The 15,103-nt window shown below is 31.7% G+C and overlaps 1 protein-coding gene across 8 annotated transcripts in view; it reads right to left on the bottom strand.

The window, feature by feature from the left end:
• Positions 1-15,103, bottom strand: part of LOC127702222 (GATOR complex protein WDR59-like) — a 66,119-nt gene that overhangs the window by 17,158 nt on the left and 33,858 nt on the right. The window contains exons 22-24 of one of the 8 annotated variants that reach the window (XR_007982329.1): positions 11,344-11,395; positions 9,678-9,732; positions 3,277-3,387 (exon numbers count right to left, since the gene is read on the bottom strand). The exons of 1 other annotated variant lie outside the window; for it this stretch is intronic. Coding sequence is in view for 5 of the 7 variants with exons in the window: in XM_052206329.1 (XP_052062289.1) it covers positions 3,153-3,205; positions 3,277-3,387; positions 9,678-9,732 (219 nt within the window). In the remaining 2 variants the exon portion in view is untranslated. Of the gene's footprint in view, positions 1-3,085; positions 3,206-3,276; positions 3,388-9,677; positions 9,733-11,343; positions 11,396-15,103 lie in introns of those variants that run through there. 6 more of the 8 variants (XM_052206329.1, XR_007982328.1, XM_052206325.1 and 3 more) reach the window with 6 other exon arrangements.

The following is a 15,103-nucleotide window of genomic DNA, read 5'->3' as shown; positions in this document are numbered from 1 at the left end:
TACATGTTACATGTTTTAAATGTCAATTCTGTACATGTTACATGTTTTTAAGACATATTTTTAAAGAAAAGTGTGGTTTATCAATTAAATGTTTTCTGTTAATTAACAATAGCATATTGTATTATTCTTATATAAGTTCTGGGATGTTAACATTTAAAAAAAAAAAAGAGAGAAAATATGTTTTTAGAAAACTACACCAAATGTTAGTTTTGGCTGTAATAAATGTAACATTGTTTACTCTTGTATTTTGCTAAAATAAAAAATAGTCTGCATTAAATTGAGGGAAATTTAAATTAGGAAAATAAAGAAAATTGTAAAGCATGTATTCAGACTTGGTTTTTTTATTGAAAATTACAAATTATTTATTTCTTCTGCAAAATAGGTGAAGAAGTTCTATTCAAACAGGACTTATATGAAGATAAAAACAGATACTAGCTTCTAACTGTACTGTTCTTAGCCAATCTTAAAATTTCCGCAATTGGGGAACTTAAAACTCAGAAGTGTAGGTATGGTCTATAGACAAGCAAATGCAATAGCTCTAAAACAAAATGTTCAAATCTTCTGAGGAAGAGGTGTGTCACATAAATAGCAAAACCTAGAAAATCAATTAGATCAAAAACTAAAATAGCAGATACACAACTCCATGTCCTCTAGAAGAATCTGCACAGCACTTTTCAAGCAGTTGCAAATTAACAAACTGATATTAGCAGAAATACCTTGATCCATGTTTTGGTTTGAAAACACAAATATTCACGCAGATCAAAAATTAAAATAGCAGGTGCACAACTTTTAAATGTCCTTTAGAAGAATCTGTACAAGTTTGGTTGAAGTCTGTTGATCCATTTTCAAGGCAGCATTACAGATTAACAAAAGTGTGACATGGACAATGCCAGGAGAAAGAAGTGATCACTAGGAGTCACTGGCAGGTGGAGACGGCAGGAAACACAATAATGATTTGAGGTCATAACTGTCATACAAATACGATATATTCTGGGAGAAGCAAGCATGAGAAAAAGTAATTTTCTGATGATGACTATGATGGATAGCTGTTTCACATCCAGCGACAAATTAAAAGCATATTCATGAGGAGAACATGTTAATGTAATATGAATATTAACCCTGCTTTGTACTAGACCAAAACACTAAGCGACAGACACATTATTCCGACTCTGTGCAGACTAGTCTTTGCTCTCACTACATGCGATGTCCTCAGCAGAAAAGTAGCAAATACTAATTTTAACATCTTCGGTTTGTCGAAGAACATGCTACCACAAGACCACACAGAGTTGGTTTTGAGATAATAGGACTTAATTTTTTTTCAAAAGGAGTTTTAAAGCAATCAAAGCTAATATTGCTCATCAGGTATACAGATATCCATGTCACTTAATGTGAGGCCTTTGATACAGGAAAGGAGTTTTTGTAAAAATTACTGTTCTTTCAACACACAGAAGTCGGTAGTTATATCTTTACATTATTTTGTCCTCTAAGGAATTTGGTGTCGATGGAAAAATCTGTGATATTCTCTGCTAAATTTATTCACTACTTTTTTAGTTCTGAGGTATTCAATGCTTGACATATTATATTCATACTGGTCTTTTGTTGAAAACAGTATATGTTAGCAATCAAACGTCTTTTAGTTTTTTTTGCTTTACTGAGTTGATGTCTCCTTGAAGTTTATCCTACAACTCTTTTTATTTATAGAGCTGTCTTGATGGTTAGTGTGCGACTGCCGACATCCCTTCCCGAACTATAAAAATAACAATTTGAAGGTCTGGCTGTATTCACTCAGAAATATAAGAATTTCCAAAATCCATTCCATACGACACTCTTTGATTGGTTGTAGGGCAGAACATGATATATAAATTGGTTGGTAGCATGTATAAACACATTCCCAAACTATGACATACCTTGGTTGGTTGGTAGTATTAACTCAGGAAGGTAAGGGTTTAACAAGATCCATTCCCAAGCATGAGATACCTTGGTTGGTTGGGTGTATTAACCCAGTAAGGTAAGGGTGTAACAAGATCCCATCTCAAACCATGACATACTTTGGTTGGTTTGGTGTATTAACCCAGTAAGGTTAGGGTGTAACAAGATCCCATCCCAAACCATGACATACCATGATTGGTTGGTAGTATTAACTCAGGAAGTTTAGGTGTGACAAGACCCCATCCCTAACCATAACATATATTGGTTGGTTGGTTGTATTAACTCAGTAAGGTAAGGTTGTAACAAGATCCCATCTCAAATCATGACATACCTTGATTGATTGGTAGTATTAATTCAGGAAGGTAAGGGTGTAACAAGACCCATCTCAAAGCATTACATACCTTGGTTGGTTGGGTGTATTAACTCAGTAAAGTAAGACTGTAACAAGATCCCATCTCAAACCATAACATACCTTGGTTGGTTGGTTGGTTGTATCAACTCAGGAAGGTTAGGTGTGACAAGACCCCATCATCAACCATGACTTACCTTGGTTGGTTGGTTGTATTAACTCAGGAAGGTAAGGGTGTAACAAGATCCCATCCCAAACCATGACATACCTTGGTTGGTTGGTTGTATTAGCCCAGTAATGTAAGGGTGTGACAAGATCCCATCCCCAGCCATGACATACCTTGGTTGGTTGTATTAATTCAAGAAGGTAAGAGTGTGACAGAACCCCATTCCCAATCGTAATATACCTTGGTTGGGTTGTTGTATCAACTCAGGAAGGTTTGGTGTGACAAGACCCCATCCCCCACCATGACATACCTTGGTTGGTTGGTTGTATCAACTCAGGAAATTAGGTGTGACAAGACCCCATATCCCCAATCATAACATACCTTGGTTGGTTGGTTGTATCATTTCAAGGTTAGGTGTGACAAGATCCCACCCCAACCATGACATACCTTGGCTGGTTGATTGATTGTATTGACTCAGTAAGGTAAGGGTGTGACAAGATCCCATCCCTACCATGACATACCTTGGTTGCTTGGTTGCATTAATTCAGGAAGGTTAGGGTGTGACAAGACCCCAACTTAGAAAGGTAAGGGTTTAACAAGAGCCCATCCCAACCATGATATACCTTGGTTGGTTGAATTAACTCAGGAAGGTTAAGGTGTGACAAGACCCCATTCCCAACCATGACATACCTTGGTTGGTTGGTTATATTAACTCAGGAAGGTGAAGGTATGACAAGATCCCATCCCCAACCATGACATACCTTGGTTGGTTGGTTGAATTAACTCAGGAAGGTTAGGGTTTGACAAGATCCCATCCCCAACCATGACATACCTTGGTTGGTTGGTTGTATTAACTCAGGAAGGTTAGGGTGTGATGAGACTTCTGAGAGAGGTGGTGATAGCAGGCTAACAATATCAGCTAGCTTGTTGGCAACAGGAAGAGCTATAATGAAGCAAGGTTAGTGGTGATCAAACAAAATGAAAACCAAACAAAATGTGATAATTAGTAACAATGTCACTTTCTAGTAGAATACAAAGTGATAAATTTTAGAATCATCTTTATGAAATATTATAGTTTTAGTACATTTTTCACTGCTGTCATTTTTTAGTATCATTGTTAGAATAGTCAAGACTCAAGAAAAGCCTTGTTTCGCTCACCAGGCACCTGTAGCAAAGCAGTAAAAACAAAGAATTAAATGAATCTGGAATAATTTTGAATTCTGGAAAATTGATAAGAAATATATGATGAAAACTAACCCAATTAAATAGGGTTAGCCATGCATGGCTAAGGTTAATCTAACTTTCACTGATATTTCAGTGCGAACTAACTAACCCCCTTAGCCATGCATGCAAAAAACCTCCTAATTTGGGTTAGTTTTCATCATATATTTCTTATCAATTTTCCAGAATTCAAAATTATTGCAGATTCAAATAATTCCTTGTTTATTGTATTAAAGAAAAATGTTCTCCAATACTATAACAATAGTGGAAAACTATGTTTTCTAGCTGCAAGACACTTCATTAAATATAAAATAAAAACAAAACACATGCTACTTTTTGGGTGATTCAAGTCTGTTTCACTGCCCCGCTTTCAGAGATAATTTTTTTTTATATTAAATTTTTATGAAATTAAAGCAAGAGTGAAAAAAAATCTAGCTGATATTAGATTTATAAGTATTCATAACATAAGCAGAATAATTGAAGGGGCAACTGAAACAGAACTAAAATTTCAAAAGGCCAAAGGTCATAACAAGGTCAAAATTAGATCAACCAGAATGACACCAACAAATGACCTGTTACAACTAATAGGTACAAAAGTTTAAAGGCTGCAATTAGGTCAAAAGTAGGCCAAATGAATTTTGTAACTTATTATTACACAACTGTACATTAAAAGCCACCTAACTATTTATGAGGATTTCCATCTTAACAATATTTTGGTCAAATTTTCTGTTTCAGTATCTGTGATTTTTGGCAACTGGTTTGAACACCAACTATAATTCTTAAGAGAGGATTAAAAATTTATCATTTTTTCTAAGTTTTGTAGCAAATTAGCCCTTACAGGATTTTTCCAAATTTTACCATATTTATTTTTTTGTCAATTTTTTCACTATGTCTTATTTAAAGAATTGCTGAAGAGGTTGATCTAGTGGCCAAGTTTTTTTTACCTTTACTAAATTTTGAAATAGCTTCTTAAGATGGAAAAGAAAATTTCTTAAAATTTATGACAGAAAATGGACACCAAGTAATGGCAATACCTCACACTGGCCTTTAGGTCATGTGAGCTAGGATGTAGTAATTGAACATATAAATCAAAGATAATTATGTTAATAAGAGTTAACTATATCACCAAAAGAGTTTGACCATTAACAATATTAAATGTCCTTCAACATAAGAAATGTGACATTTACAATATCTACCCTTAGCAATAATAACATAATTCATTTGATTTTTTTTAATCTAACCAGTGTAAATAAAATATAGTTGGTATGGTTACAAGTTCAAATATCAAAAGGTCAAGGTTCAAATGAGAGCAATACTGTTAGTACAAAGTGATGTTCTGAATAATCTGAAATAAATATAGTTTAAAACATCTATCAAATATACTATTTTAATAAAAGAAAACCAAATAATTATTACTATATATTCAGGTATATTCATTCACTGTATAGAAAAAAACTACCTTTTCTAAACTGTTCAGACAATACTTAGAAAAGATAAGACTATGTTTGATATATCATGTAGATAAAAATGATAATAAATATATATATATCCTAAATGTAACTTAAAATGAAATTTGCAATACACAATAGACTTACAGAATTACCAAGTGGACCTACTCTTAGTCAACATCAGTATGCAGCCTGAACCCTCCCCCTTTTCTTTTTTTATAATCCTTTAAGTTGGGAAATTGCCATGGCAAGTGGCAGATGTGTATTGATCACTTCAGCCCATAACAGGAGTAGTAGGGATAAAGACCACATTCCTACAACACCATTCCACCCATTAAGACAATTAAATTTGGTAGGTAAATTTTGTTTGCAAATTATAGACCTGTTCTGATCACTTCAGCCTATAATCACAATGTAAGGATTCAGTCATTTGCAAAAAATGGCAGGGTGCACTGAATTTGCTAGTTATTTGACAAAGATTGGGAAAATTACCCTTGGAATTCTAGTTCCATTATTTACTGCCCTGACATTGTGTGAAGGAATTAAAGGTGCACTCTATTCACAAGTAAATATAAGTGAAAGAGTCTGTTACTGAAAAGTTGGTAGTTTACACTATGGGACTCAAGACAAATGACTCACTGCCATGAAATTATTTATTTACTAGAACATGGTATTCAAAGCCTACAAACAAACAAACAATAAACATTTTATTTAGGAAATTTATAATGATTTTAAAGGAAGAGGTAGGACAAGAATTTTATAAATTTGTTTATTCAAATGTTTATATATCAATATATATCTAACTGTTTTCTTTAATTTCTTAGTTGAAGCAGACATAGGTCTATCTAAAAATAAATTAAATACAGTTATAAAAATAAGAAGAAAACAGACATTTTCAAAATAATTCTATAAGTAAGTACACAGACTAAGTCTTTTTTTTTCCTTTTTCAATGTAGCTTTTTTTATCAAATCAAGTAAACATATAATTTATTTAAATTCATACACTAAAGTACAAAAAATAAATAAATGTAAATTTAATCATAAATGCTTTTACCTTGTCTTATTATTTGTGGTGGGGGCTTGGGACTTATCCTACCAACTCCCTCAAAAACATCATAAAACAAAGTATTGCTATATGAACAAAGCAACAAAATAGCAAGCATAAACAAAGATCACATTGATCTTAATGTATGACAAAATATAATATTATTAACCATCACATAAGTGGTATTTTTCGATGTGGTTTAGATTTAGCCAACAAGGTTCAACACTCTGGTATCAAGGAAAAGAGTGTCAAATGCAAGAAATTCAGTTTTTGTTTCATATAGAATCTGCCAGAATGCTCTGATGATTGAGATATTTATTCAAGCAAGATAAATTTTCAAAATTTAGTGGGAAATCTTACACGACAATGTGTTGTAAAAATCAAAGTTATCGAACAGGTTAGAGCATTATTTTTACAATTTTGTCAACAGATATCAAACTCAATTTGGGATCGTGTATGCGAATGACTGATTTCACCAGATGTAAAAAAAAAATACCACTTATACAATAAACAACTACATAAACTTTGTAGGACTTCACTCTGCTATATACAGCAAGTTTGTGAATCAATTTTTATTCATTGAATATATTTCAAAAGAACACAAACATCCAATGAATACAGCATTTCTCATTCAGGGAAAGTCTAAATTGGTGGGAACTAAATAAAATAGCATATTAGAAATATAACAGAAAGAAATCTTGAATATACAATATGTATGGATCAACATACTTAAATATAAACATAACATTTATTCATGCTGGACATTGTAGCTTTTAAACTTCAGGTTGACCAATCATTCTCCTCCACAAAAAAATAGAAGGGCTATCTTGATAATTGGTGTTGAAAATCTATGAATATTATTTACGGAGCTAAAGAAATCAAATTATGCAATAGATCTTGAAACACAGACATTTGTGAGTGACCAATTACCGTAAAAATACATTTACTTGAATTTTCTTTGTGTCTAAATTTGTAAAACTATCTAGCGGCTGTAAAGGCCTATATTGATCATATGACTTCTATGAAAAGGAGAAAATGTTTCAGGCAAGCATATTTTTGGCTAAATTGGTCTATAATTTCAAAGGATGCCTTTTTCAAAACATCTATCAAAATTGGACTATGCTCATATTGGACATCAAGTTGTGTCAATAGACAAAAGAGGCAGTTGGAGAGATCTATAATTTCTTTAAATAATTTTGTTTTATACAACAAGGAACCATGGATATAAATAAAATGATACATCTAACACACCAAACTGTTATTTATTGTACATGTTTATACACATACATGCCAAAATCAAATTCACAAGACTATTTTTCCAAATGCCAAAATATTCAATACAAAACTACCATCTTTAAAAAAATATGGAATGGACTATGTGTAGCTAACCATAATTGATGTGAAATTATTACTATTAGTATATGAGAACTACAATTTTCAATTGTTTTACTCATTCATTTTCATTTTTTCTTGTTTCACAGAATTTACTTAGAAGTTTTTAACTTTTTTGTAACTTATTTTTCCTTAGCTGTAATGGAGAATGTGTCCATGGGACAGAGATGATGTCCGTGCTTGCATATAACGCTATAAAGGAACATTACTCAAGAATGGTAATAGTGACGCCACCAAAAATTCGAACTTGATCTGTGTTTTGTGGTAATAAGCATTGTGTATAAGTTTCATTACATTTGGTTGAAGCAAACTAAACTTAGAGAACAGAAAACTAATTTTGGGATGTACGGACCAATGCACGGACAAGGGTAACACTAAATGCCAACTTTGTAAATTCAAACTGCAAAATTTCTAAATGATGGACAATACAAGTTCAAGTGTATTTAAACAATTAGAATAATTCAATGAACATCAATCATGTTATTATGGTGAACAAAGGGAAGAAGATACAAAAGGCACAATCAAAAACCAAAAACAGAAAAAAGACGGACAATACCAAGGCCAAAATAAAAAAGATGAGCAGACAACATTTGGCAAAACACTACACAGAAAACAGTAGCTTGTGTAAAACAAACCCCACAAAAATGGGTGAACTCAAGGGACTCAGAAGGGGTGAAAGAATTATTTTTAAGAAAGGTGAATTACTATATAAAATATAGGTTAAAATAGTCCTCTGAACTTTAAATTAGCATATATCTGTACAACAATTCACAAGTGATAAATGACACACTACAAGTATTTAGTGATTAAATTTTGGTCGAACTGGTTGTTTGCTCAATTTTAATTTTAAAGTATTCTTTTTCTAGCCACATCACTAAACATGCTAATGTGCTTCATATCATTGCAGTTTTTTTTGTTTGTTTTTTTTTTATTTCTAGATGCTTTATTACTGTAAAATGGTTTATTTTCACGATTTTCCAAGTCCAAACCTATTCAAGAGATCTTCACGTTTTTCTTGTTCCTGAACCCCAACTCTTATTCACCATGAAAATAAAATTAAAATGTGGGAAAAGTTTTTTTTGTAATTTTATCTAATTCACAAAATTATTGAAAATTTCTCATTTTACAGTAAACAATCTGTATACGTAACTTGCACTTTCTATTAGCAGATTGCATGAACAGCAAAGCCACATTGAACAAAACAATGGAACAATTTTTATCAAAATTTTAAAATGATCAACATATTCTCTTTTTCTTAGGTCTATTTAATTCATATTTAAACCTTACAGTACTTTAATCAACATTTTTAAGGAAATGCAGAGATAAATTACAGTATAAAGATAGTATAAACAACTGTGCTTTTTAACTTATGATACATCTGTCATTTTCATGGCGAAAAAGGGATGATAGTCTCACTGCTGCGAAACAACAAATTAGAAAATCATCAAAATGTAAAAGCATGCATCTATATTGGTTGAAATATTTGTGTAAAATTTTATGCCAATATAGGTAAAATCATCGTTATTTACAATCAAAGTTGCACATATAACCCAAAAGACAACAAAATTGCAGGTAATCATTGGAGATATTTTCCACAAAAAATTATTTTGTGTTGAATCAAGTAAAAATCAGTCGAAGAAATTTTACCTGCATTTATTGTAGATGGACCAATGGACAGCAGTTTATCATATTACATATGTACCATTAACGTTTGGCATATAAAAATAAGTTATTTAGTCAACAAAATAACAATTTTCAATAATATGTGAAAATGTTCTTTTTCTTAATTATTTTTTTCTAATTCTATTTTTCATTTTAGTTAATGAAAAAAAGTTAAATAAAATTGTATAGTAAATATAAACTTTTAAAAGCAACAATTTATTCTAACACAAAAGCTATTAAACATGTAATTTTCTGTGTTTTGACCTAAAGCTGCCCAATCTCTTATAAGTATTGATAAGCTCTAAATTGTAACAAACAACCAGTCTAAAAATGGTCAACCTGTTAATGGAAAGCACCAGAGGGACACCGAAATAAAGAAAATCAAAAGCAACAAAATGTTTGACAGACATTCTAAGCTAGTAGTTATATTCAGCCTTTTTTAGTTATTTGGTAACACTGACTTACTCTGCAAGCCCTTCACAAGGTTTGACATGGAAGATACCGTATGATATGGGTTGTACTGAAGAAAAAGAATCGGACATACTCATGTCAGTAAGATTTTTAAATATTCATATTATTTATTAACTCACACCCAAATAATAAACTTTCTAAACAACCATTTTGAAGATGTGAATTAAAAGGTTGTGAAATTAGCCATTTAAAGGTTATTAAATGCATATATATATATATATGGTATTAACGGCAAAAGAGTGAAAACTTAGATCGTATGCAGTCACAAAAGTTTTATCAAGAGTGCATTAAATATTAAAGAAATAAGTTAGCTTTTTTTTAATATGGCACAATAAAAAGCAAGAAAAGATTGAAGCTTCAAAGCAGTAGGAGTGGAGGTAAACAAAATTATACTCCAAAATATTAACTAATGAGACGTTTTAAAATCCAAATGGTTGTTTAGAAAAGCATAAAGAAGTCAGTGTTTAGAAAGCCACAGAAGAAAAAAATACAAAACAGGTACTGGGGATTCATTTATTTTTCGTGAGTACCAATTATCATGGATGGCAGAAAACTTGTAGTTTTGTGGATATTTGATTTGATGTCTGCATACAAGCCTCTAGAAAGTTTGTATTTCGTTGAACATTTAAATTCATGGTTCAGCTGTATCCATGAAAACTGGTGTCCCATGCAGACCTGCCAACTATCCCGATATATGGGGATATCCCCCCTGAGAGGTGTTGACCTAAATTTTGAAATTCTTAATAATAAAACCTTAAAACAGACATTAAAATGAGTTAAAAAGGGTATCTAAGCACATATATAGTTTTATACACATTTAAACAATACAGTAGTAGATTAAGAACACTTATTACAATATAAGAGGAGCATAAGGTCCTCTTGCACATAAAATCCCCCATTGAGATTTTGAAAAGTTGGCAGGTATGCCCATGAATAATAATGGATCCACAGAATGTTATGGAATTTGATGAAAAACATTCTCGGGGCTTCAGTGCACACTGACTACTTGTTATCCCTCTGTTTAATGCATCTAAGTGTAATTTACTATCCCATAACCAATTGATATGACTATTTTCTGTTTATCTTTACCCTAACAGGCAAATTGTGGCCCTGTTTTTTTCTTACACAGGTATTCTTATGCACAGTAAGGTAAAAAATAAACAGTCAATAATCCCTGAAAATAAATATTTTAATACAAATATTAAGAACTATAACAAATAGGGAACTTAAAAGACTAAATAGCAACTTTCCATACAACCTTTAACAACACATCTCCAGTATTAAATTATTGAAATGTGGTTGAGCTTGAGGTAACAATCAAAGAAAAGAAAGTTAAAATCTAAACTTCTTTGTATCATTTAAAATATTTAGAATACTTTCATTAAAACATTGCCAATATTTATAAATAAGTACATTTCTTTCAAAGTCTTAATTTTGACATAAAAAGTCTCAATTAAAGATGTTGTCACATGAACCTGTATGGAAATGCCTAAATACCACAATTTTTAGCCATAATTACAATTTATATGAATAAATGAGGATTATTTTTCTCAAATCATCCTTCAATCTTTTTTTTTTTATATAAATTTTTTTTAATAGATTGACGGAAGAAAGTAGAGAAAAATAATCCTACCAATAGTTCCTGCCGTGCAAGACTTACGTAAAACATTCCAGCCGCTGTCAGTACTTCCCAAAGAATAACTAGCTTCATTCTAGTAAAGAGATACCAGGCACAAACATCGCTGTTTTATGTTATTTCTTATCAAATCATTGTTTATATTTTGTGTTGTAATGCATTTGTATAAATAATTCTTTTGAATGTTTAGTACTACATTTTTTTTGGTCGTTTTTTTGTTATGCAAATAGTTATCATAAAAATTTCATGCATATATCACTAATATTGGAAGAAGAAATCCTAAATAATAATGCTCAAATCAAATTAACTTTCAAGTATACAATCTATAGATGTCAAGATTAGAACACTTAAAAGTTTGTTGGCAGAGACTTATAATTCTATTTCTTTTCACATCTGAAGAAGTTACGAAAGCTTGAAAATAATTTTATTTTTTTTAAAAAGCATGTGTGAAAAGAAGTTCAAAGATAACAAATCCTAAAGCATAATAAGCTCCACCTATCTCTTGGCATTTTTACTTCAACAATGACTTAAATATACTACAGTAAAAGTATTAATTTTCACTGCATCCATTTTTTCATGATTTTGTTAGTCACCGCATGTGCAGGAGTAATTATTTTCAGAGTTTAATATAAGTATTTTGCTTTGTAGATAGTTCCTTTTGTGGTGTTATTTTTATGCCTTTATGCGATGGAAAATTAGTACACTTTAAACATTAATACTTTTACAGTAGCTGATATAAATTCACCATTTAAGAATCTATGAAGGACCAAAGGCAATTTCATGAAAAGGTACTTAAATATGTAGGACTCTAAAGTGCGATAGGGACGCTAAAACGCGATGATCACGCTAAAGTGTGATGGCCTACTCTAAAGTGCGATGGTTTGATACGCTAAAGTGCGATGGTTTGATACGCTAAAGTGCGATGGTCTGCGCCATTTAATGGCACATGCTACGATACGCTAAAGTGCGTTTTTCCTCGAAGTATTGACATTTGCAACGTTAAATCGCATTATGACTCTACAAGCCGTTTGTACAAACAAAAATGGACATGCCAGTAAACGAGAATGTTTGTGCAGATAAAGATTTTCTACCAAACAAGAAACATATGATCCATGCAAACCATTGATCCCGCTGTGTCATACTGGAAAAAAAAAAATTCTCATAAACATAGAAACTGACGTTAGTAAGGGGAAGGTGTATACCGTGAAAGAGAGCGAAAATACAATAAGTGTCAAAGTATTTAGTTCGTCCCATGTCATTTACTTGCGTGAAATAAATAGATATGAGAAGATGTGGTATGAGTGCCAATGAGACAACTCTCCATCCAAGTCAAAATTTATAAAAGTAAACCATTATAGGTCATAGTACGGTCTTCAACACGGAGCCTTGGCTCACACCAAACAGCAAGCTATAAAGGGCGCCAAAAATTACTAGTGTAAAACCATTCAAACGGGAAAACCAACGGTCTAATCTATATAAAAAACGAGAAACTTTTAACTTTCTACTTGAATAATTTTGTAAAACAATTTTTTAAAATATGGTTCGTCATGTCTGTAAAAGAGATGGATACTCATCAACAAGACAGTAACCTAACGACCAGAGATATAGTATCATAATATGATTGCCAATGAGACAAGTTGCTATCCAATGTTTAATGTCATTAATGTAATTAACTATAGGTTACCGTATGGCTAACCCCGCAGATAGTATTCTTTAACGACCAAAGGGTATCAAAACGACCAGTGTATAACAAATCAAAAGAGAAAGATCACGGAATGATTTATATACAAAATAAACAATAAACAAAAAAACAAATAAGATGTGGTGTAATTTTCAACGAACAAATATCCACCAAAGACGAAATATCGTTGATTCATGCACCTAATAACGTTATGACCTTCAAAGTAGAGCCTGGGCTTACGTCGCATAGAAAGCTATATAGGATCACGAAATGACTTGTGTAAAACATATCAAAAGAGAAAGACAACGACATGATTTAGAAAAAATACAATAGACGAAAAACTAATATGAACACAGCAAAAATCAAAAACCATTGCCTGAACCCCATTCCCTTTACACCATCGCATTTTAGCGTGTTAAACCAACGCACTTTAGCATGTCATATACCATCGCACTTTAGAGTGTCGTACCATTGCACTTTAGCGTAGACCATCACACTTTAGCGTGACCATCACACTTTAGAGTACCATTGCATTTTAGAGTCCTACAAATATAATCAAAGTCTAGCACTGAAGGGAAAAGGTTGTTTTCATTTTGCAATGTGAACTTAAATCAAACCTTTCATTGTATTGAGCAATGGAACACATTTAGAAAATATTCAAAATTGGAGTTATTTCCCTTTGTCCATAATATATAATTATAGTTGATTTTTAGAACATATAGATTCATATACCATGCACAACTTATAAAATTTTCAATATGACAGTTTTCTTGATAATCATGACTATGCACATGATGTGACATCATAATTGTAACTTGAAAATCTGGGTATAAATCATTAATGAAATGCTTGACATGGACATGGATAGGATCTGAAGTATGTTCAATTCCCTGCACTATGTTGTTTGTGCTCTCAAACATAGAGATGAGGCTTTGAAAATACAGATAAAAAGCCAATGACAATATGAAGATTTTGATTTGATTTCATGCAATCTTTACCCCCAAAAGCATTAAATTATTATTGACTTTAGATGTAAATTATTCAGAATGTTCTAAACCAATCACTATGTTCAGACATACTTTTGAAAATAATACCCACAATTCCTTTGATTCTGAAATGGTGAATTTTTAAATACATGAAAGTAAATGGTTTCTCTGCAATAGTAATACATAACAAATGATCTTCAGTGCCTTGAAACATCTTGGGACAAATTCTTGTCCTTAGACATGTCTTTAATAAAGACATTATTCATGTTAAGACATGTCTAAAGACACAAAATTGTCTAAGACACTGACATCATTTCAAATGTATTTTCTATTAGATAACATAAAAATACAAGCTTAATCTGCTTTAAAGCTAAGGAATAGGCAATGAATTTTAGGAATTGGACATGGGTAACTGTCCTAAAATAAAAACAATGATTTACAGTGTAATTGTTCTAAAGCTAAGGTTACAGATCTCTAAGGCACAGTTGACCTTTTAACAGTTTTTGGCTGTTCTGTTTATGCCCTTTTGATTTTGAGCTCACCTGTGTATGTAATGTTTGGCTTTCTGTACTTTTGGTCTCCAAAATCTTATTTATAGGCATTTTTTGAGAATGCAGATCTAGTTACTGTAAATGTATCACTTTACAGTTTTAACTTTTCTAGACTCAGGGCATTTCAGAGAATAACATATTGTATAGACACTTGTCTAATGTTGGAATATTTTCTGTGTACACACCACATTTTCTGGAAAAACTATTATCAAGTACACTTGAGACCAAAAGTAAGGAAAGCCAAAAATATAAAACACTGGAGAGAGCAAATGCAAGAACAAATGAGTAAAGCTAAAACCATAGAAGGCAATCTTTGCCTGTGTGTGTGTGACTTCCAAACTCATTGCAGTATTGTAATTTCAAAGTTAAAAACATTTTCATTTGAAATTCAGCCATCATTTTTGAATAGTTGTTTAAATCTTCAACAAATTCTGATAATTCAATTTTTCATTTACCTCTCCCTAAAACAGAGCAAACTTGTGTTTTTTCTGTTTTCTGAGTATTCTATTCTGATCCAAAAAAATAAAACTTTTTTCTATACTTTGGATTCATTCTTATTTGCAGGG

This window comes from Mytilus californianus, unplaced genomic scaffold (genome assembly GCF_021869535.1).
Source record: "Mytilus californianus isolate M0D057914Y unplaced genomic scaffold, xbMytCali1.0.p SCAF_5, whole genome shotgun sequence".
Taxonomy (NCBI): Eukaryota; Metazoa; Mollusca; class Bivalvia; order Mytilida; family Mytilidae; genus Mytilus; species Mytilus californianus.
Note: the sequence above shows the minus strand (reverse complement) of the source record. Positions and strands in the feature narration are given on the sequence as shown.